This window comes from Protopterus annectens, chromosome 13.part0, assembly GCF_019279795.1.
Source record: "Protopterus annectens isolate FY-2018-M chromosome 13.part0, PAN1.0, whole genome shotgun sequence".
NCBI lineage: Eukaryota > Metazoa > Chordata > Ceratodontiformes > Protopteridae > Protopterus > Protopterus annectens.
In genome coordinates this window covers 564664513-564688735 of record NC_056747.1, presented here as the reverse complement: position 1 = coordinate 564688735, position 24223 = coordinate 564664513, and the positions used below count along the sequence as shown (strand labels likewise).

General features: G+C 42.8%; 1 protein-coding gene across 1 annotated transcript in view; it reads right to left on the bottom strand.

Moving 5' to 3' along the window:
* The window catches only part of SBDS (SBDS ribosome maturation factor), a 471306-nt gene that overhangs the window by 173944 nt on the left and 273139 nt on the right, over positions 1–24223 (bottom strand). The window contains exon 3 of the mRNA XM_044054206.1: positions 4103–4303. Coding sequence (XP_043910141.1) covers positions 4103–4303 — 201 coding nt within the window. The remainder of the gene's footprint in view (positions 1–4102; positions 4304–24223) is intronic.

Sequence of the window (24223 nt, the reverse complement as noted above, 5' to 3'; positions counted from 1 at the left end):
CCGAACGCATCCAGGAATACAGACTCATCCTCGGTAGGGGCTAGGGGATTCCAGTTCCCCCTCCGCTTAAGCATTTCGAAGATGTCCGTAAAGGAAACATCTTCAGAGCGGGATCTCGGGGACCCTTCCGAGTCATCTAAGTCTGTATCAGAAGTGACAGACTCAGGGGAGTCAATGTGCTTCCTCTTGCACTTCTTCTTACGAAGGGGCTCCTCTGAATGATCAGGGGAGGTCTCGGAAGAAGAGGAAACACCCAATGGGGTGCCCTGGAGTGCCAGTTCCCCACGCTTGGGGTCTGGAGGAGGAGCAGAGGTTGGCCACAGGCAATACAGGGGACGGAGCCGATGGGGCCGATAGTGGAGCTGACTCAGTGGCCAGCATACTCCTCATGACATCGAAGGCGTCCCTGCCACGATGCAAAGGCGGCTCCGGTTCCGAGGAAATTGGAATCCTTCTCCGCACAGAGGGAGATGGCTCCGAGGCCAATGTAGGAGCCGAGCTCACCTGCGCCGAAGCTCCGAGAGGGAGGTCAGGGTCAGACAAAGGTCCGATGCCACTCGCCCCCTTGGAGCCGACGAGGGAGCCCCGGCGCCCAGATCCCTCGACAGATGGCATCATCGAGGGAATCGGAGCCGACGACGGAACCGAAGGAGAAAGAATTATCGGAGCCAACGGTTCCACTACTGGAACCCCAACGAACTCCAGCTCCGAGCTCAATGGAGTCAGAGAAGGAACATCGATAGAAGTGGACGGAGCAGACACCTGTTGAGGAGGGCTGGACAACATCTTGACAAGTGCCTGTGACTTAAGCAACCTACTGACCACTCTCTCCACGTCGTGATCCGAGAGCCTAGAGGATCGAGAGGAGTGAGATGATCTGTGACTGTGCTCGCTCTGAAGCAGGGGAGACTGAGGCGCCGAATTAATCGATTCTAGAGAGGGGGACCTCAGCCTCTTGTGGCTCCGTGACGGCTCCTAAGTTTCTGATGGAGCCGACAGGGAGATATAATCTTATCGGTTCCGGCCGTAACTGAAGTGGCAGGAAGAGTTTGAACCAAAGACGGCTCCGAACTTGGAGCCGACAATTTGGTAACTTTAGGGGATTTCACAGGCTGAGTCTTGGCCAGTGAATCCTGGGGCTTTAAAAGACCCCTAAGAATAAGCTTATTCTTGCGCTCCTGCAGAACTCTTGGACTAAATGCATGGCAGATAGAACAAGAGGCCTGCAGGTGCACAGCGCCTAAACAATAGACGCAAGAAGTGTGCCCATCTGTCAAAGACATTTTCTGACAGCATGAGTCACACTTCTTGAACCCAGACACCTTGGATTCTTTAGACATCCTCAAACCAAAAAAAAAAAACACAACAACAGCTAACAATAATATACAGTCTACAGGAAAAAACTCAGTATACTACAGACTAACTAAAGATTTTTTTTTTATATAAATAGGAAGCCTCTAAGCTCAAATGGCTGGCCTATAAAAAAGATAGGAGAAAAGCCTCTAACTTAAACAGCTAACCTGACAGAAAAGGATAAGGAGGGGGAGAACTCTCTAAATTAAATGAGGTCTAAAAAAAGGGGGGGGGAGGAACTAGTACTACACACTTAGCTAATACCACAAGTATAAAACTAAAAATTAACAATAACCCCTAGGAAAAATACTTTTTTTTGTAGAAAAAAGTTCTGTAATAAACTTAATACAAGCCTGAGCCAGAAAAACGACACTTTGCAGCTGAAGTGGCAAATGAGATCTGGGTAGCTAGCGCTAGGCATCATGGGATAATGGGTAGCCTCGAGCCAGTAACAGCTCTTGAGCTATAGAAGATGGCAGAGTTGGAGCCGAGGATCATCTCCGATCCCCAACCAGCAAGAACGAAGGCGAGATAGACAATTTAACATCGGCTGTTCATCAAATAAAACATGACACTAATTCACACGTAAACTGATTTTAATTAAGCGCTTTCATTCTTAAATATCCAAGAACTTTGTCAGAATAAAGTGAAATACAGGCAAAACATGTATTTATATCTTAAAGCATAATAAAAATGTAATAAAACATTAAAATGATGTAAAATGGGGAAGCAGGACTAAATTAACCAATCAACTTTAAACAAAAGGTCTGTAAACCTATGGAAACACTGCTAAGTACAGCCAATAGAGTGGCGGTAGCTCTAGCCACCTACGTGGGAAATCCTCCAATAAAAATAGCAAGTACGAGCTCAAGATACCCAATACCACAAGGACAATATTTTGCCATGCACCAATGGGGGAATACAGATGTCAGGAAATAAAGTGATTATAAATGCAGTCAAACAGTAAAATTATCTGCAAAGTAATCCGATGTATAACTAGAAAGAACAAGGTAACACATATCAAATAGCAAGCAAGTCAACAAAGTATTCTAAAAACAGTTCACTGCAGGTGTAATGCTACAAAGAGTAAACTCCTTTCCGATATATCCAACTAGTGAAAATCACTCCTAAACCTAGTAGCAACTAGTAGTGAAAACCCTTAACATGAGAGACATAAACCTAGTAAAGAAATTAAATGTACGCTAACTAGCAACATAATCAAAGACTAAATGTAATACAGAACCACTCCAAAAATCCGAAAAACGAGCAGTTAAGTAAAATATCCTATCAGAGCCATATCAACAAGTTCGTAAACCAATAGAAACTAGCCTCAAAAGATCTGTAAATCTATAAGAACCAGCATAAAAGCAAGCAATAAGAATGCGGTAAGAGGGAAAACAAAACGTAAAAAAGATGTCTGAGAAACCTAAAGCCTAGCATCCAAGAGAATGCTGATTAGTTCATGTAAATAAGTGAAGTAGTAACCCCACTTAAAGGCAAACGTAAAATTACTAATAGAATCAAAACCCACATTAAAACAGTGAAATAACACGACATAATAACTTCCCTTAGCCATTTAAAAACCAGAAAGAATAGCTTACGCATAATTAATGAACCAACGAAATTTCTGCTCCTAGGCAAAACAGCCACTGCAGTACAAACTCATCCATCTACTCATAAAAAGCTGTGCTGAATATGAAATGTAGAATAACACACAATATATAACACAAAATGTTAAAAATAGAAAAAAAACTCAAAAGTAATACCAACATTAAACGTAATGCTGCAAGATGGAACAGACCAATTAAAATCGAGACGAAACAGGCAGCAACCATGAAAAACACCTATAATTCAAACCAATGATGAGAAAGAAGATGCAGCAGCATACGAGGATAATCAACCAACAATAAGTCAGTAAGTCCCAGTCACCATTATCCAATAAAGAACCTGATATAAATAGACCAATGCAATGCTCTTATTAGAAAAGACAACCAATAACAATAACCTAGTATAAGTCATACACTCGTAAAAAAGTTATTCATGAAAAAAATAAAAATAATATACACATCATATAAAATAAAGGAGATACAGGGTGAAACACCTCAAAACTACAGCATATATTTCTTATAAACACCTATAATAAGGGAAAACCAATTAAACCTGCCATTTCAATGCACATTTAACATTCACACTGTCATTTAAACCTGGAGCAGTGTCCGCTCCTAAACGCAGTTGCCACTTTAATTCTTTGACCTCCAGCAGTGTGTCATAATCCCCAAAAAACAATTCTACTTGTTCCAACACTAAGAATAAAAATTTGGTGTATTGAACACAAGTAGAAGAATGTCTTGCCAAAGCATTATGCACATCAGAGGCTCTGATCGCACAGTAATGTTCCTTAATGTGGTCAGAAAGCCATCGACTAGTCTTCCCTATGTAAAAACTAGTGCATGAAGCACACAGTGCTGCATTAACCACATTTATGCTATGGCAATCAAAATGTTTAGTAAACAGTATTCTAAAATCATTATGCTTGAACTGAAATGAAGAGCCCACAGTAATGCACTGGCAGCAAACGCAATTGCCACATTGAAACATGCCGTGAGGGTCAGCAGTATTGCAATTTTGGACCTTGGATTCTGTCCAGAATTCTCGTGCTAAGAGACTGAGAGGTATGTCATGGCTTTACACTTTATGCCATGAAGAAAAAAAATTCTATGAAACTTACTTGCTCCAAATACCTACCCACCTGCTGCTTTGTACTCTTGCTCGCTTTGACAGAGTAGTGAATATCCTTCATTGCTCGTTCGATCAGGTTGACTGTGTATGGCCTCTTGGTTTCTGGATTGACACATTTATCTGCCACAATGGTTGCAATGTCTCTGAACATCTGTTCCAGCTGTGCAGAGCGTTCTTTTTCAGATACCTGCAACTCTCCTTTTGCTAAAATCTGGTGCAAAAAACACAAATAGAAAATTTATGTAAGGTAACTGTTATATCATTGGATGCTTCTGCTTAAAAAAAAATGTAAAATTAATGTCTCTTCCCACTACAAGCCTCAGTGGTCGGGTCCTGATTTTTAAACAGATTTTACCTAATCCAATCTTTTACCATTGCAGATGTCTCTATGCTAGTACACAAACAGTACAGCAACAGCTCATGGTCTCTCCAATACTTTTCAACTCTTTACTTGTACTTCTCTGGCTTTACATGGCATGGATAAAATTATATCCCACCTCCTCATATAAAACTCAAGAAAAGCAACAAGAAGAAAGATGGAATGAAAAATAAATCTGAAGAAGGCATTCTCAAAGATATAACGTTCTAGGACTACCTTGAAAAGATATGACAAATACTCTCAAAGATGTAATGTTTGAAAGTACCTAAAATATTTTTTTCTATCTCATTTTGTGAGGTCTCTTGCAACAGAACTTCTAAAGTTGAGTTCCTAGCAATTCTATGAAGAGCATGCAGACAGGAAAAAAAAACACATAGCAAAGCCTCATCTTCAAGATAAGATGCCTTGCAGTAGAGCTCCTTCAAGGGATGAGCTGTCTCTAGAATCAATGCAAGCTTGCAACACTTCATGCAAGTGTGAACTATAAAACACGCTGAAGCACAGAAGTCATCCAAGTCAGAATACCTAAGGCAGCAGACAGTCTTACAGAATGAGTCCTTACTGTGCTGTATTAACATTGTTAGTTTAAACCATAGACTTTTTTGCTCCTTTCCCCTAGCAAAGGGCACAAAAAAGGAAATGCTTATAAAGTGTGTTAGTTTTCTGCCAGTAACAATAGAACTGTCAGTAATAATAGAACTGTCTGCAGACCTCAAGGCTTTTAAATAACCTGTCCACTTCACTATGTAAATAGATAAACCAGAAAATGACTCCGTTTTTTTGAGATGGAATCAGAGAAGACTCCTCTCAATTTATGGTTAATCACAAGAATTGTAGCCATGGAAACATCTATTTCAGGAATACTTCTTAAAAGATCACCAGGACCCAGCTGCACGAGTAGGGGGAACAAAAGGAGTTTCTTCTCTTCCAAAACTTTAGCCACCGTATCACCCGAGTAAAAAAATCTAGGTGCAAAAAAAAAACTAAAAATAGAGCCATGGAGTACTGGTGACCATTCACAGTGAACCCAAGAATTACATTTGCAGCCCTAAGACAGTGACATGCCAGAAGGAATCCACCATATCTAGCAAAACCAACCAGGTCCCCTGTGACATCAGAAGGTTATCTCTCATCACAGTCACCATCCAAAGCATGACATACCAAAACTAATCATTGAAGTAGCTGAAGAGCAAGGTCAGATGGAAACCACTGGTCCCCAACGTAATGTGAAAAAGACAAGTGTTGAATCCTTCACTACATTCTGACAGAGGAACAGTTACTTTCTATGGCCCTTCTGTACTTGCGCAAAGAAATATATGAAGGCAACTTGGAATATGACAGGAGCACTTTCTGGGGAGGACCGGAGTTCTAAGACTTGAACCATATCCAGAAGCCACTGCCTCAGCAAACGTGGAGGACCCTCCCATCCAAGGGAAGTCCTACATGGCAGAAAGGTCAGCAACTGCGGAGCCCACAAAAATCTCTCTCTAATGTGACATGGCTGGCACTGGAGGAAGGAAGTGTGATGCTCAGTGCCTTCCTCAGTTTGCATGAAAGATTCTTCCTCTTGGAGGGTTGGCTGGTCCTGGAACATGGAAGTAGAAGGAGATGAATAAGGATACACAGAAATCTTCCACAAAGAAATGGGTCTCTCTCCTCTTCAACGCATCAGCTAAGCTCTCTAAGGGAGGACAGCCTCAGCTAGGACATCCTGTATAAGCACATAACTGAGTTTGAGGCCGAGGCCATAGGATCAGCACAATTAAAACACCAACAAGCCATGGAATTTCTAGTTAAGATGGTGATCAGTTCTCCCCATCTCATTTAAAATGTAATATTGTGACTGCAAGTGTCAAACCTAAGATCGCATTTGATCAGGAATCATGGCCACAAACGGAGTGAACTCTAACCCTAAAAGAAGGCACAATGTCCCAAAGCAGCAACAAGCTCCCCTGAACATTTCATGAAATCAGATAATGACTGAGCTGCAGAAAATGAATGTAGTCTTGACTGGACAAATGCAGTTCGGACAAAAGACTCACGAAACGAGGAACTGGGTGGTACGCTTATGTGTACTGTTCACTGCCTGGTAGACTTAGAATCCAAAATGGAAACAGTGGAGAACCAGGCAGTGGACATGAAGGACAAAGCCCACAGAAAGATCACCTGCCTCAGTAACATACCCGAGAATGAGGAAGGTAGAGACGGTCAAACCTCTATTACGAATTTCTAGGCCATGTGGACTAGTATCTCACAGAAGCAGATTTGTATTAAAAGGATTCACTGTGTCTTTCTTCCCCAGGGATTGACAGCCCAGTTGCCCCATACTCTCTCAGTGCTTTTTGCCGTGTATTGTCTTAAGAAGCAAATTTTGTAATGTTATGATTGCTGGGAAAGGCATGGTAGATATGGGGGGACAACAGGTTTTCTGTGATCTGGGCTATTCAATCAAAACCCTTAAGAAAAGGGCAGCATTTCCTTCAGTGTTAAGATGTTTCATTAGAATCAGTAGAGATTCAAGCTGCTTTAACCTGCTGCCTTTGGAGTGTTTGCCCTGGGGATTCTCCGAGCTTCCCTTCCCCAGAGGATGAGATGGAGAAGCTGAAAAAAGTTGGGGATCAAGCTGGCAATGATGTTACCCATCACAACTTAATTGCTAATAAAATGGACTTTTCAGGAGAAGATCATCCTTAGACCCCACCCAAGCCATTCTCACTTTTGAAGAACAGGATGCAGGAATGACTAGGGTTTGGCGCTAGCAGCAGAAAAGGGAATAGCTGCCAGCAGCTGACTGATTAGATTCTTACTGAGATTTGCAGACTTCTCTGACTCTCCCATGCTCCTTCAACGTGTTCTGTATTGCTGACATTTCAGGATGAGCTTCACATAAATTTTTAGCTACCTGAATTGCTTGAAAAAATATTTCCAGCTATACTATGCTTCAATATTTAGTATTCTGTGATTCACAATGGAAGTTTTGTGAATGATGTCCTTAAAATGCTTTTACAAAAGCAAGCACTACATTTCTTTGCTTAGCTTCATGGTAGTGTCTTTAGTTTAAATTTTATGATCTTTTACAGTCATTTGCTCCTAACTGGTTGGCATGTCTGACAATACCAAAGGCAGCAGTCAGACAGTGATGGTTTGTCCAGAGCGATGCTATAATACGCTTATCATCTTTTGGCATGATAGGCTTGAGATGTAAGGGAAACTCTGGCTCTGTAGTGAGTCTACCTTCTTTCCAGGTCATCAGATGGTTTAACAAGGCCAATTTATTGCCTGGTAAACTGTCCCCATCCATTAGTGGAAAGCAGCTGCCTTTTTGTGTAGGTGGATTTGCCAGGAAACTGCTGATTAAGATGGTAATTGCCAACATACTCAAAAAAAAGTACTTTCTGACCATCACTGTTATATAGCCCCATGATGGGGTTAATCTTATTTTGGCAACTCTTCATCACTGTTTGTGTTGGCTGTGTGGGAGTGTCTCAAGCTTAAGATCATCTGTATATTTTAGGAAATAGTAACTTTTTGGCTTGCCGTGGCAGAGCAGTACAATCTTATATGCAGTGGAGGAGAGGTCAGCCATGGAAGAACACCGAAATATTTTAGGCTATTTACTCTCTGACCCTTTCTCTGGTCTCTTGTGTAGATGTGATGTGTTTCTATAAATCATGAGGCATACCTACAGACTGTGTAGTTCATTCTCACAGGCCTCCAGTCCTAATAAAGGCTTCCAAAGAGTGAACTAAAGACAAAGCCTTTTTTTAGCTCTTTTTCACTCCCCTTGCTTCACTCTGTGGCCTTTTTACACATGTGCCCTTGTCCATAGTTTGGTCTACTTAACACTCATTTTTGCTCCCCGGTTTTATCAAACTCTGTTGCCAGGGCTAGTTATGGAGCTTAAGGGCATCCAAGGAGATCTAACAATCACTACCAACTGGGAGGGAGGGGATAACATTATGCAGCCTACCCTGCATCTCTCCCACCCCCCACTTATCTCTGTGGTAGCACCCAAGTGTGGGGGGGGGGGGAGTGAAATGGGGACAATGTGGTGTATCAACCAGTTTCCACAGTAGCTCATTTATGTCCACCACTCTATCCCCTATGAACCACACATTCCAATTACGAAGTCCCCAGCCTCTATCAGGGATCATCATAAGAGATGCCCACATATCCACCCTTCCAACAGGGATGGTAATATCTATCCTTCAGAAAGAAAAATCCTTGGTACCCCTTGAAGTCCCAGAAAACTCAGTATGTAACCTATACTGGGTCAAAAAACAAACCAAGCAGAAACTTCACAGTGTGGAGGGTGTGAAATTCACTCCTTGAAATAAGTTATGCACCTAGTTCACTAATAAAAATCGAACTTTAAAACACATATTACAAAATAATAATAAAAATAGTAGGTAGTCCATAGTTGAGTTAAAATGGAAAATCCTTTATTGAAACACAAACAAGCTATCCTAATTGAGTATAATGAAAAGCATTAAAGACATTCAATGTTGTTTGTGTGTCCTTCGGCTTTTCCCGGTTAGGGGTCACCACAGCGGAACTCCGGTCCGCTAATGATTGGCAGTAGATTTTTACGTGCCGAGTTGCCGGCCCTGACGTACAACCTTCAACTAAGGTACGCCCATTCACGCAGGTCTCCACACAGAAGACGCTCTAGCTGAGAATCGAACAGGACAACGTATTACTGTGAGGCGAAAGACATTCAATATTTATATATAATCATGTTATTTGGAGCAAGGGAGGGGTTACAAAGTGTGGTTCTGTTAAGAGCAATAAAAGCATTAAGCTCACTCCTTTAACCAAGTCCCTTCCCCCTTAACACTAAAGTGTAAACTGAGACTGTGCTACCTTAGAACTAAAATTAAAAAGAGAAAAATTAAAATATATCAGAACAGCTTATTAAGGCTAACCTACTAATCCACACTTTAAGACACAAACTCACTAAAAAATGACTAATAAAAAAAGATCTACCACTAGACACCCATCAGAATAAATATTAGTAAGTTAGAAACTGAAACATTTTAACAAAGATCGCTTTCGTACCAAATACTTCATCAGGTTTGTGTGTAAAAACATATCATAATAATATTAATGTACATGTGTATAAATCTGCAAGTGAACTGAACACCTAAGCAGACTGAAAGCCATAGCTATAACTGCTAAGGTAGAAATACAGTGAAAAATGTTAGAAATAAAACATTAAGGCCCTGGGGATCTGTTCAAGTGTGACATCTAACTAAGAAAACACTTCGTTTAAATGAGTAAAAGTATCAGAAAACAGCACCAATGTCAGTTACTTCCACAATGTTTAATATTTATTACAATATTAGTCTGTATAATATTAGCGTGTAATATCAGCATTAATTTATTTATTGCATTTGTTTACCAGGAAAGTCCACTGGGCCTAAATGAGCCCATTTTCAGTGGAGGCCCGAGGAGAAAAGCTCCACATTAATTACATACAAAGACATACAAACACAACAAAAACGGAATATGTAGAGAAGTAGTAGTAGTGAGCATTAATCAGTCCCATAACAATGGGGCAGTTTTTTTGAGTTCTAGTATGCTTTTTATGGAATAATAATACTTAAGCCCCGGTTTTCTAAAAGAGTTCAGTTTCAGCTGCTACAGTAGGTCACGTTTTTCTAAAAGATTAGATTAGGGATGTCTAATCTTCCAGTTCCAAAAGGTCCACATGATCAATAATTTGGAACTTAAAGCTAGTGTGTCTTGTGAAGCTGCAGGTGCCAAAAAAACTGCATTATTCTTGCACCAAGCTCTAATTTGGGAAAGATGGGCAGAAATCCTTCTTTTAAGTCTGTTGAGTGTTTTCTCCACATAAAATGCTTCACAGTCATTGCAGCTTGCCCTGTAAACCACCTGCATTGAGTTAAAGTCACCTCCTGCATTGGTTTTAATCAGTTTCATTAAATAAGGGCAGAAAAGCCGGTCTCCCTCATGTATGTGCCGACAAAAAACACAGCTGGCTCCACACTTATTGGTGCATGTATCCAATAGTCTGGGCCTATCTTCAACCAAACTCCTGATGTTTCTGGCTTTCCTATACACAAAGAAAGAAGCTTCTCCAAAGATGTCCATTAGATAACGGCTTTCAGTAATTATGGCCTAATTCTCTCTAATATTAATGATGCTGTGATAGTCAATAGTAAAAGTTAAGATACAACTGTCTTTAGATTTGTTGTCCACAGATTTATTTAAAACCCTCCTGTAAGGACTGTTAAGTGCTGATGAACTTGTACTTTTTTTTGTTCAATAATAGTTACATTTCTTTTGTATCCGCCCTCACCAAAAAATCATTTTCAAGATCATTTAGGTTATTAAGGAAGGGTTCCATTTTCATGGTGATCCTGGCCATCCTGTAGCCCTGGGACTTAACGTTGTATTTTGTCCTGGTGAAATAACTCTTATGTAGCAAGAGGTTTACTCTAGTAGGTTTTCTGTAAAGATCTGTGTCCATTTTAACTTTGTCCAAGTCTTTAGTAATTCTGCATATCTAAGAAGACTGCCGAGGTGAGGATGTGGGAAGAGGTGAAATGCAGGAAGCTGGTGGTTTGACTCAGGCAGCTGATAAAATCTTCTAATTTAGCACTGTCTCCTTTCCACATGATAAAGATGTCATCAATAAATCACAGACACATTGATATGCTGCATGTATTCTCGGTTGTTAAAATCATAATCCTCCTCCCACTTGCTTAGGCTAGGGGCCATAGCTGCCCCCCCCCCCATGGCTATACCAGTCTTTTGTTTGGAGTAATTTCCATTATACGTAAAAAGAATTGTAACAAAGCACATTATCTAAAAATGTACCTGTTCTTCCATTATGTGCTGGTGTGCCATTGTTGTTTTTCCTGTACAAATCAATCACTGTTTCAATACAATAATTATGTGGAAGTACAATATATAATGATTCAACATTTATTGTTAATAAAATGCTATCAACATCAATTTTAACTTTTTTAATTTTCTTTAAAAAAATCATTAGTCTTTTATGTGTGAAAAATATTTCTCAGTCAGACGTTGTAACAAAAAAATCCAGGTAGATGGCAGCAGCTTCGGTCAGGGACTCCCCGCTTGCAACCATTGGCCTGCAAGAAGGGTTTTCTCTATTTCTATGTGGTTTAGGGATTCCAAAGAATGTAGGCAAGTGGTGGGAAGGTGTCTGCAGATAGTCAAACAAGTTATCCATTAACAAACTAAAGTGCAGTCAAGGTTGGTACCAGTTGTTGTATAATGCCTTAATCTCTTCTAAAGTTAAAGATTCATAACAGTTAGTGTCGCTCACCATTTCTTATATCCACTGGTTATAGCTGCTGGTATCAGTGACGATACCCCTCCCTTGTCAGCCTTCATAGCCCATTGAGACTTATCTCTGCCAAGCTTTAACAATGCTTTTTCTCATCTTTAAGGTTGTAGGACATTCTCTGTGATGTTTTTTTATAGTACTTTCCTGATGTCCATTTCAAATCTGACCTCAGAGGTTGCTAATGCTTGGTGTAAGGGAGGGCAGTACTTACTGGGTCTTTTTATTGTTTCGGCAATAGTTTTTTTTTCTCAGTAATATCAGATTTGCCATGGCAGAGAACTTTCAGATTCAATTTTCTGACATAGGACTTGGTTAAAGGAATGAGATTAATGCTTTTACTGCTCTTAACAGAAGCACAATCAAAGCTCCTTGTGGTCCTGCAGAGTGGTGCTAGCAGCAGAGAGATGAAAAAGAGTGACTGCTACCTGATTTTAAGTACCTTTTACTGCCTTTACCTTTGCGACCGTTTATTCTCGCCAAAAATCGAGTAAAAACTGCTCTTTTGTTAGAATTAAGCTTGTTTTCTGCATTTATTTAATACCTGCACTATAAAGTTTGTCTTTCTGTTGCTTTAACTGTTGAGGCTGCTCACTCAAGTGCGCTAGCCTGTGTAAAGTATTTACTGTGCATTTCTGTTGCCCGTTTAGAAAAAAACAAAAAAAATCCTTGTTTTCCTGCCTTTCCTGAGCTAGAATAGTCCCTAATACAGGTATTGCTGTATTCTGGACTTTAGAATAGTTCCTGTGTTGCCCATATCCTTACTTGGATAGAAGTAAGCTTTGTTCACCAGTGGGAGTGGGGAGCTTTGAGCAGCCTATCTGTCCCTGGAGGAGTGATCTCAGCACAGAATCTTGTTTATTGGCCGTTTTGGGCTAATTCCTAGCTCTTTCAAGTCCCCTGTTTAAAAACCCGCTTTGGCGCGGTTTTTGCACTTGTTCCGACTCAGCAAAGCTCCTTGTGGTCCTGCAGAGTGGTGCTAGCAGCAGAGAGATGAAAAAGAGTGACTGCTATCTGATTTTAAGTACCTTTTACTGCCTTTACCTTTGCGACTGTCTATTCTCGCCGAAAAGCGAGTAAAAACTGCTCTTTTGTTAGAATTAAGCTTGTTTTCTGCATTTATTTAATACCTGCACTTTAAAGTTTGTCTTTTTGTTGATTTAACTGTTGAGGCTGCTCACTCAACTGCGCTAGCCTGTGTAAAGTATTTACTGTGCATTTTCTGTTGCCTGTTTAGAAAAAAGAAAAAAAACAAAAAAATCCTTGTTTTCCCGCCTTTCCTGAGTTAGAATAGTCCCTAATACAGGTATTGCTGTATTCTGGACTTTAGAATAGTTCCTGTGTTGCCCATATCCTTACTTGGATAGAAGGAAGCTTCTTTGTTCTCCAGTGGGAGTGGGGAGCTTTGAGCAGCCTATCTGTCCCTGGAGGAGTGATCTCAGCACAGAATCTTGTTGTTTATTGGCCGTTTTGGGCCAGTTCCTAGCTCTTTCACGTCCCCTGTTTAAAAACCCGCTTTAGTGCGGCTTTGCGCGATTTTGCGCATAGCGCAGCATCGGGCAGCACCGCCTAAACAGGTTTAAACTATTACCGGCTCCACAGAGTCTGCTGTTCACTTTTTCCCTTGGAACTGATCTGTATCTCAAAGGAAGCACTCTGTTTTCACTTTATAGCCTTTCACTTGCACTTAGAAGAAATTTTAAAGCACTAAAACCTCTCTTATACTCTTCTAAATACTTAACTGATCCTCCTAGATCAGTCAAAAGTAGTAATCATAAATATCCTGACATGTCCAAAGGTCAGTTTCATATGTACTCTCCAGTCCAGCTGGTTACTATGGGAATGTTAAGGCAATGTTATAACTGCCTTATGTACACAGACAACCCTCTCCTCCTCCCAACAAACTCAAATATATGTGAGAGATGCAACTATATTGCCAAACTGGAGGCTGAGCTCTCTCGACCCATGACTGGCACAGTCAATCAGGAGAAGGTAACCACACATACCACAAATCCAGTCTCACATAGATCTATAGCAACAACAAACCAAACACAAACACACAAAAACATACTCGGAGGCTCCAAATAAAAATCTGCCTAAGCAGCAGAGACCTCCAAAGCAGACACACAAACAACTGCTACCCCACAACAATACCCACGTATCACACAGTCCACAAAGTCAGTGTGCCACACAGTCACAGCTCTTAAGGCTAAACAACACACCTAATACACTTGTAATAGGTGACTCTATAGTCAGACACACTGACGTCCCACTCACCAGGCTGAACAAGGAGAAGGTCACTGTAAGCTGTCGGGTGCCAGGATCCGTCACATAACACACGCACTCAGGTCACTCCAAAGCAAGTACAAATATGACTCCGTCATTGTCCATGCTGGTGTGAATGACCGGAGACGTACCTCCCTGGACTACATGAAAAGAGACAGAGGAGCTCTCTGATCATGTAGTCCAGGCTGGTATGCCCCTGACCTTGAGTAGCATCTTACTCTCACCAAGAATGATGCCACAGTATAAAGACAAATTGATAAGTTTTAACATTTGGCTAAAGTATTGGTGTCATTCAAAGGGGATCCAGTGTCTGTCAGCCTGAGATGACATGCTCAACAAGCCACGTTGCTTTGCTAGGGACGGCTTGCACTTGTCACCCCTGGGCTTTCGAATACTGGCTAAGGCCCTTGCCACCCCCATAGTGCCGTTTTCAGGCAAGGCTCAAAAGACAAACCCACCTCCATAGACAATACAAGGAAAAAGAAACTAAGGGTAATGCTGCTCAACACCAAAAGTCTAAACCTCAAAATGCACGCACTCGAGATTCTCCTCAGTATGGAGAGCATCGATGTCTGTGCAGTAACAGAAACCTGGTTCAAGGCTACCGAAAGCACCCCAGCACTACAAGATTATACTTCATACCATGCGTTTCGGCCACAAAACTCGGACCGAACCACAAAAGGAGAGAGAGTATCCATATACATCAAAAATACCCACACCTCCAGGTTAGTAGCACTGCACGAAGCAACGGAAACCATCCATGAGCAATTAACAGTGGGCAAAACTGCCTTTCAGTTTATAGCCTGCTACAGACCACCCTCCCAAACTCAGGAACTTCACTCGGCCTTCCTGAGAACACTGGAGAACATGAAGGTCTCTCCAAACACCATTATATTGGGTGACTTCAACTACCCAAACATTGACTGGGTAAACTACTAAAGCCCACACCCCCTCGCCCAACGGTTCCTAGAATTTATAAACTCAAATGCTATGGAACAACTGGTCACCACCCCCACAAGAGGGGAAAACATATTGGACCTGGTCATCACAAACACCAGAGGTATACCCCTCACTGGTAAGGTCAGACCATAAATTAATCTCACTGGACATCCATATCCTGTCCCCACCTCCAGCCAAGGTAACCACGGTGAAGAAAGTACAGTTTTGTACCTACCATAAATGTAGATGTTTGAGTGTATACACTGCTGCAGTCATTACACTTGGGTTATCCTGCCGTCAGGCGGTTCCCCAGTTGGCCTGAGTTCCAAAGTCTTGGTCCGGCGTCGGTTGCCATCGCCTCCTCCCTGACGTCAGTGCGACAGGGGTACACAAGATGCAGCCGACGCCATTTTCTTCAGTTTTTCTTGCCCCAGATGTCAGGTGCCCCCAGATAGGTAGGCAATTCAAATTGCTAATAAAACATACATAATAAAAGCAAACAACAACTTTCAGCTACCAGCAAATACTCCCCATAGGTAGTAAAGGGTAGAAGACAAAGGTAGGTACCAGCAAGTAAGAGGGGAAGGAGGGAGGGTAACCTGGACTGCAGCAGTGTATACACTGGAACATCTACATTTATGGTAGGTACAAAACTGTACTATGTTCATCGTGTTACACTGCTGCAGTCATTACACTTGGGTAGAATCCCAAAGCTGAGGTTGGGTGGCTGGTTCTATAAGGCATGAGGGGTGGCGATGCCAGCTCTGGATTTAGAGTATAGAGTTAGATGGTAATTCTTGGTGAAGGGTATGCACAGAACTCCAAGTTGCTGCTTCCAAAATATCCTTGGTAGGTACTCCTCTGAGGTAGGCAGTTGAAGTGGCTGTTGCCCTAGTGGAGTGAGATCTAATGCTGCTAGGTACAGGTTTCCCATGGTGTGTATAGCAGAAATGTATACAATGTCCTATCCAATTTGAAATAGTCTGTTTTGAAATGGCTTTTCCCTGTGCTCCTGCAGCATATGCTACCAATAATTGCTCATATTTCCTGAAAGCTTTGTTTTTTTTCCAAGCAGAAGTGTAACTGCCTGTGGATGTCCAAGGAATGCAGTAGTCTCTCCCCTTTATTCTGTGGTTTTGGATAAAAAGTTGGCAAATGAACAGTTTGGTTAAGAGCCACACTGGATACCACCTTTGGCATAAATGTAGGGTTAGTTCTTAAAGACACCCTGTCCTGGTGGAAAATGAGGAAAGGTTCCACTGCAATTAGTGCCTGTAATTCTGAAACTCTTCGTGCGGATGTTATTGCCAGGGGTAGAGCAGTTTTTAAAGAGATATATTTTAATTCTGCTGTGTTAGCTGGCTCAAAAGGAGGTAAAGTCAATTTTTCCAAAACAAAGTTGAGGTCCCAAATTGGAGTAGGTGCTCTACGGGGCAGTCTTATGTTTTTAACCCCTCTGAGGTACTGTCTTAGCAAAGGATTAGAGAAAATTGGTGGATCCGTGTTGTAATGAGCAGAAATGGCAGAAGCATGGATCTTGATGGATGAGAAGGAGAGTCCTTTGTCCAGCATCTCATTTAAATATTGTAGTATCTGTGGAATGTTTGGAACATGAGGGTCAAGGCTATGTGCTTGGTTCCAGGCACAGAATCTCTTCCATTTATCCAAATAGGCTTTCCTGGTGCTAGGCCTTCTGGCCTCCAAAATGACATCCATAACAGCTTTGGAGAGCGGCACTGCCTGCTTGACTAAGGAATCTTCCATGCAGCTAGGTTTAAGGTCTTTAGCTGGCTGTGTAGTATCTGATTGTTGTGTTGAGTCAGCAGATGTGGGATTTGAGGCAAAATCCAGGGTGGTTCTTGTGCTAAGTTCTTTAAGATTGGGTACCAGTGCTGTCGTGGCCAGTCTGGTGCAATCAGGATCATCTTTGGCTCTTCTTGCCTGGCTTTTATGAGTACCTTTGGCAGGAGAAGTAGTGGTGGGAAAGCGTATACTTGTAGGTTTTTTCAGCTGAATGAGAGGGCATCCACTTTCCATGCTTGTGGATGGTAACTCCTTGTGCAGAATTTCTGTAGCTGGCAGTTCATTGGGGGATGCAAACAGATCTATGTCCAGGCTCCACCATTTCTGTGTTATCATTCTGAATATCTGTGGATTCAATTCTCATTCGTGGGGATCCATGATGTTTCTGCTTAAGTCGTCTGCCAGTGTGTTTTTCTCTCCTGGCAGGAATTGCAGAAGAACTTGATAGTTTAGAGCTGTGTTCCACAAGGTCATGGCTTGCCTGCAGGGGGGGTAGGAGTGAGTGCCCCCTTGCTTGTTTATGTACCACATAACTGTAGTGTTGTCTGTCTTTAGTAGTAGTTGTCCTGGATGCAGCAGGTCCTTGAAAGCTATAAGTGCATTTTGTACAGCTAGCATCTATTTTTGATTGATGTGAAGATGCCTTTGTTCTGTGGGCCACTTGCCCTGAATACAGTTGCCTGCCATGTGTGCTCCCCAGGCGTAATCCGATGCATCTGTTGTCAGTGTTTGCCTGGCTGTGGGTCGAGTAAAAGGCTGTCCCTTGTTGAGGTGACAAGCTTGAGCCCACCATTGAAACCCCTGTTGAAGGCAAGGAATTAGTGGTATAACTGTTTCCAAACTTTGATAGTGTTGAGACCATACATTCTTTAGGTACCACTGTAGTTTCCTCACATGCAGTCTGGCATATGGAATTAGTAGTATGCAAGATGCTATGTAACCCAAAGCCTGCAGAGTTTTTCTTGCAGGGAGTTGAGTCTTTGTTGCCATCAATTGAAAGTATTGAGTCAGTTGTCCTTGCTTGTCTGGCATGAGATAAGCCATCTGGACCGTTGTGCTCAAGCTGGCACCCAGGAATATTATCTCTTGTGAGGGCACTAGTTTTGATTTCTTTTCGTTTACTGTGTACCCCAGACAACTTAATAACTTTTTTACAAACGCCAGATGCTTTAGAAGAATGTCCTTGCTCCCTGCTTGAATCAGGCAGTCGTCCAGGTACAGATAAATTGGATTCCTTTCTGTCTGCAAAATGCAATTACTGGTGCCAGGCACTTTGTGAAGACCCTGGGCGCAGTAGATAAGCCAAAGGGCAGTGCAGAGAATTGATAATGCATTGAACCAGCTATGAATCAGAGGTATCTTCTGCAGTTTTGTCTGATAGGGACATGCAGGTATGCCTCCTTGAGGTCCACTGTCACGAACCAAGCTTTCTTGCCCAGCATGGGAAGAAGCTGCTGTAGTGTTAGCATTTTGAATTTCGGAACATCCAGTTAAGTATTTAGAAAAGAAAGATCCAGATTGGGCCTCCAGGCTTTGTCCTTCCTGGGAACTAGAAAGAGTCTTGAGTAAAATCCTTGTCCTTGTTCCTGTGGTGGTGGTACCTGTTGAATAGCTCTCATATCCATGAGTGCTGTAATTTGTTTTTGAGCCTCTGCTCGTTGATTTGGTGGCAGATTTGGCATTCCTTTTAACCTTGGCAGAGTGTGAAAGTGTAACCTGTAACCTTAAGATACAATGCTGAGAACCCATTTGTCTTTGGTGATCATATGCCAGTTGTGATAAAAAAGTGCCAGTTTTCCTCCCAAGGGGGCTGCCAAGAGAGAGCTGTTTGGTAGCTGTAGCGGGAAGTCATTGGGGCTGCTTTTTATATGGTTGGGGCCTGTCTTCCCCTTCTTTCTGGCCTGATGTCACCCACTGTCGAGGCCTGTAAGGACCTTTTGGTTGACCTCTACCTCTTGGACGTCTGTATCTGCCCCTTTGAGGTCTGTCTGTAACTGGAAAGGACCAATTCTTAGTTGGCCAATTTCTGCTAAATCTAGGAGGCTGAACCTGTAAGAAATCTTTCACCATTTGCATTGATTTTGCCTTATCCTCCATTTTCTTTAATACCTCTTCTGCCTTAACTACAAATAACACATCCTGCTGCAAAGGTGCATCCAATAATTTTGCTTTAACATGGTCTGGTAATGTGTGTTCTTTTAACCAAGCATGTCTTCTAATGACAGAGCCTGTAACGGCTGCTCTACAGGAGGCCTCTAAAGAGTCAAAACCACATTGCAAAGTATGTTTTCCCACCTGTTCAGCTGCATGCAATAAATCCTGCATTTCTTGAAAAGTAGGAGGATCCGATTCTGGAAGCATTTTTTGATTCTAATGAGACAGTAGACATTGCTGATATTTTAGCATGTGAAACTGGCAATTTAAGGCTCTCATTGCAAAAGTTGCAGACGTATATACTTTCTTTCCCCATCTGTCTAATGCTTTGGAATCTCTGTCAGAGGGAACTGGATTCTTGGCTGATGAGGCCTTAACCCCTCTGGGTCCCTGGGAAATAGTTTCAGGGTCAGCAACAGGGCTTTTGTACAGAAATTTGTGAGAGTCAGGGACTCTGTAATATCTGTCAGGTTTAACTGGGGCTGGAGGTAAGGAATCAGGATTTGGGCTGGATTCAGTATACACATCATCCACAATATCTAACACTGGTGGAAGAGCAAGGGGTCTGTGTTGAGGTAATAAAAGGAAGTCTCTGAGCCTTTTCTTGGATTCTGAGTAATCCTGGCCTTCCCAATGGAAATGCTCCCTCATGGTATGCAAGGTTTCCCCAAAGGAGTAGTCCTCAGGCGGAGAGGCTGATGGAATAGACTCCTCAGCATCAGAATCCTCATAAGGGGGTAAAGAATATCCTAGGTCTGAGGATGAATCTGAAGAGATGGACACCTGGTCGGATGAATCATAGTCTGCATCCTGCCTAGGCCTTTTATCAGGAGGGGGATGGGACCCCCTGATCAGAGTGATTAGGTCTTCGGCCATTTTGAGCATTTGCTTCTTAGGCATGGAGGCCTGTGCTGGAGAATGCTGTATTTTAAAGCTGGTTTAGACTTAGCAGAGGGTTTAATGCTTAACTGAGTAGGTCTGAAGACACCCTCTGAAACTGTGGGCAGCTCAGCTACTCTGGATCCCTCTGAAGGGTTAGTTTCGGTAGGCTGAATAACTTGTGCGTCCGAAGGCCCAGCCATCTCCACGTGGGAGTCAGAGGCGGCCTGTGGTTCTACAGAAGCGGTCGTTAGGGGCTGCGAAGGCGCCTCGCTAAAAACCGGAGAACCGGCGACTGGCCTAGAAGAGGCTTCGTCGTCAGTTTTGGGCCTCGGATGCCTATCCTTGTCTTTGTGCTTTTTATGTATTCCGGTCGTCAGAAGGTCCGACGGCATGGTATAATTGAATTTTCTACCAAAATAATGTTGGGCAAAATCAAACTGCCGTTTAATAGTGAGTTTGTTAAACCTAGCACAAAACCGACAACCAGTGAAGTTGTGGTCTGCACCTAGGCATGGGATACAATAAGAATGAAAATCCTTATGAGGTATTTGCTTCCCACAAGAAATACAGTTATTAACTTTTACTGACATCGGTCTGTGGCAAGAAAAATTTCCCCAACGGGGTACTTAGCTTTGTAAAAGACTTCGGTTATGGATTCGGAAAGAAAATCTCAGGAGATGGCCGACCGGCACTTGCGAACTGCTTTTGCTTGGGCACTGCGCGGCAAGAAAGACTGAAGAAAATGGCGTTGGCTAAATCTTATATTCCCCTGCCGCACTGATGTCAGGGAGGAGACGACAGCAACCGACGCCGGACCAAGACTTTGGAAGTCAGGCCGACTGGTGAACCGCCTGACGGCAGGATAACCCAAGTGTAATGACTGCAGTAGTGTAACACGATGAACATCTTCTCAAAAGCAAACTTCACACTTCTCAAAACCGAGGTGGTATCCTTCAAAGCCCCTGGGCCAGTGGAAACCTCGGCTCAAACCGCAGAATCCTTCACAAACGCATTCTATGGACACCTACAGGAATGTATGGATCATGCTATCCCAAATAAAACCAAGACTCACTCCTCCAAAGGCAGGAGACCTGTCTGGTGGACCCCGGCCATAAATAAGCTATACAACAAAAGGAGGAAGCTACTACATGATAGAGCAAAATCCCAAAAAGGGAAGGCATCTCTGATCAGCACTAGCAAGAAGCTACGATCCCTCATAAAATCATCTAAGGCCAGCTTCAAAAGAAAAATAGCACAAGATACTAAAGACAATCACAAGGCCTTCTTTAGTTATGTCAGGAACCTGGACGGCAACTCCCAGATATGCTCCGAGTTAGTGCAAAATGACAAAAAATACACTGAACCCACAGACATTGCCAACATCCTGGCAGACGGGTTGAGTGCAAATCCCCCCCCCCCCCCAAAAGAGCAAATCTCCATCCCAACAGAGTGTAGCCTCCCAGATATCACAGATGAACAGGTGAGAGCTGCCCTCTCCAAAGCAAAAAAAGTACAGTTTTGTACCTACCATAAATGTAGATGTTCGAGTGCTCATACAGCTGCAGTCATTACAGATGGGTTATCCTGCCGTCAGGCGGATCCTCGGTCGGCCGAATTCCAAAGTCTACGTCTGGCGTCAGTTGTCGTCGCTTCTTCCCTGATGTCAGTGCGGCAGGGGTATAAAACAGGCAGCAGATGCCATTTTCTTCAGTTTTTCTTGCCCCAGATGTCAGGTGCCCCCAGAAGGAAGGCAATACATAATGTTATGCAAACATGCAATATAGATAAATCAAAAAACAGTAGTTGCAAGCAAATACACCATAAAAGAATACCCCATATAGGTTGTATGATAAAGGTGTTTGTCATAAGGCCTGTACTAAGAGGGGACAGAGGGGGGGGGGGGGTAACCTGGACTGCAGCTGTATGAGCACTCTAACATCTACATTTATGGTAGGTACAAAACTGTACTATGTTCATCGTGCAAACAGCTGCAGTCATTACAGATGGGAAGAATCCCAAAGCTAAGTAAGGGTGGTAGGCACTAATTGGAAATAGGAGGAGCGAGGATGCCCTGCAGGACTGCTGTGGCAAAGCCCGCTCTAGATTTAGAGTGTAGTGGAAGGTGGTAGTGCTTGGAGAAAGTGTGCACTGAACTCCAAGTAGCTGCTTCCAAAATGTCCTTGGTAGGGACCCCCCTGAGGAAAGCTGCAGAGGTAGCTGTGGCCCTGGTGGAGTGGGATCTGATGCATGCAAGCACAGTTTTTCCATAAAATGAGTAGCAAAAGCGTATGCAGTGGGCTATCCATTTTGAAATTGTCTGTTTGGAAATAGCCTTTCCTTGAGCACCTGTAGCATAGGACACAGAGTTGCTCAGATTTCCTGAATGGCTTTGTTCTGTCCAAATAATAACAAAGTTGTCTGTGAATGTCCAAGGAATGTAGTAGTCTTTGCCCTTTGTTTTGTGGATTTGGATAAAAGGTAGGTAAGTGGATAGTCTGATTCAAAGCTATACTGGATACTACCTTTGGCATAAAGGTAGGGTTGGTTCGTAAGGAAACTCTGTCCTGATGGAAAATGATGAATGGTTGCACAGCCATGAGGGCCTGTAGCTCCGAAACCCTGCATGCTGAGGTGATAGCCAGAAGAAAGGCTGTTTTCCATGACAAGTATTGTAGTTCTGTTGAAGAAGCTGGCTCAAAGGGGGGAAGGATCAGCTTTTCCAATACGAAGTTGAGGTCCCAAGCTGGGACTGGTGGTTTCCTTGGGGGTTTTATATTTTTTGCCCCTCTGAGGAACTGCCTTAAGAGAGGATGTGAGAATAAAGGAGGATCTGTGTTGCATTGTGCAGAAATGGCTGAAGCATGGATCTTGATGGAGGAGAAGGAAAGTCCACTGTTTAACATCTCAGCTAGGTACTGTAAAATTTGAGGTATATTTATTACCCAAGTATTCTGGCCCTTTTCTTGATTCCAGGCACAAAATCGTTTCCATTTGGCAGAGTATGCTTTTCTAGTAGAAGGTCTTCTGGCCTCCAAGATGACATCCTGCACCTCCTTGGAGAGGAGAGTCTGTTGGGGAATTAAGGAATTCTCCATGCAGCTAGATTTAGGGTTTTTAGCTGGCTGTGAAGGGTTTGTAGTTGTGCTGGGACAACAGAAGAGGGACTAGAGGTAGGATCCATGGTGGGGAATGTGTCAGGCTCTTCAGGAGTGGATACCAGTGTTGTCTTGGCCAGTCTGGAGCAATGAGAATCATTTGCGGCCTCTCTGCTCTGGCTTTTAATAGAACTTTGGTCAGTAGAGGAAGAGGCGGAAAGGCATAAACTGTCAGTGTTGTCCAATTGAAAGAGAGTGCGTCCACTTTCCAGGCCTGTGGATGATAGGTCCTTGAACAACATTTTTTCAACTGGTAATTTCTGTGGGTAGCAAATAGATCTATGTCTGGCTGTCCCCATGCCTGAGTTATCTTTGTGAAAACTTGAGGATACAACTTCCATTCGTGTGGATCTGTCATATTTCTGCTTAGGTTGTCGGCCAGTGTGTTTTCCTTCCCTGGCAGGAATTGTGCCTATAAATGAATTTGCAATTCCAGTGCTGTGTTCCATAGGGTCATGGCTTGCCTGCACAGGGGGTATGAATGAGTTCCCCCGTTTGTTTATGTACCACATCACTGTGGTCTTGTCTGTCCTTATCAATAACTGGCCTGGATGCAGTAGGTCTTTGAAGGTCATAAGAGCATTTTGCACGGCTAGCACCTCCTTTTGGTTGATGTGTAGGTGTTTCTCTTTTTGGGACCATTTTCCCTGAATGCACTGATCTGCCATGTGTGCTCCCCAGGCGTAGTCTGAGGCGTCTGTTGTGATGATTTGAGTTGCTTGAGGTACACAGAAAGGGAGACCTGTGTTTCTTTGGCATGCTTGAGCCCACCACAAAAATTCCTTCTGAAGGCGTGGAATGAGTGGTATAATTGTTTCCAAGCTGTGGCTGTGTTGAGACCATAAGTTTTTTAGGTACCATTGAAGTTTCCTCATATGCAGCTTTGCACATGGGATTAGTAGGATGCAAGATGCCATGAATCCCAGAGCCTGCAGGACTTTCCTTGCAGTTAGCCTGGTGAAAGTTGCCATTTTGCTGAAGTATTGAGACAGTTGCCCTTATTTGTCTGGCGTGAGGTAGGCCATCTGGGTGGTTGTATTCAAGCTGGCACCCAGGAAAATTATCTGTTGAGAAGGTATTAGTTTTGATTTCTTTTTGTTCACTGTGTATCCCAGGAAGTTTAACAGTTTTATTACAAACGCCAGATGCTGCAATAGTATGTCCTTGCTGTCCGCTTGGATCAGGCAGTCGTCCAGA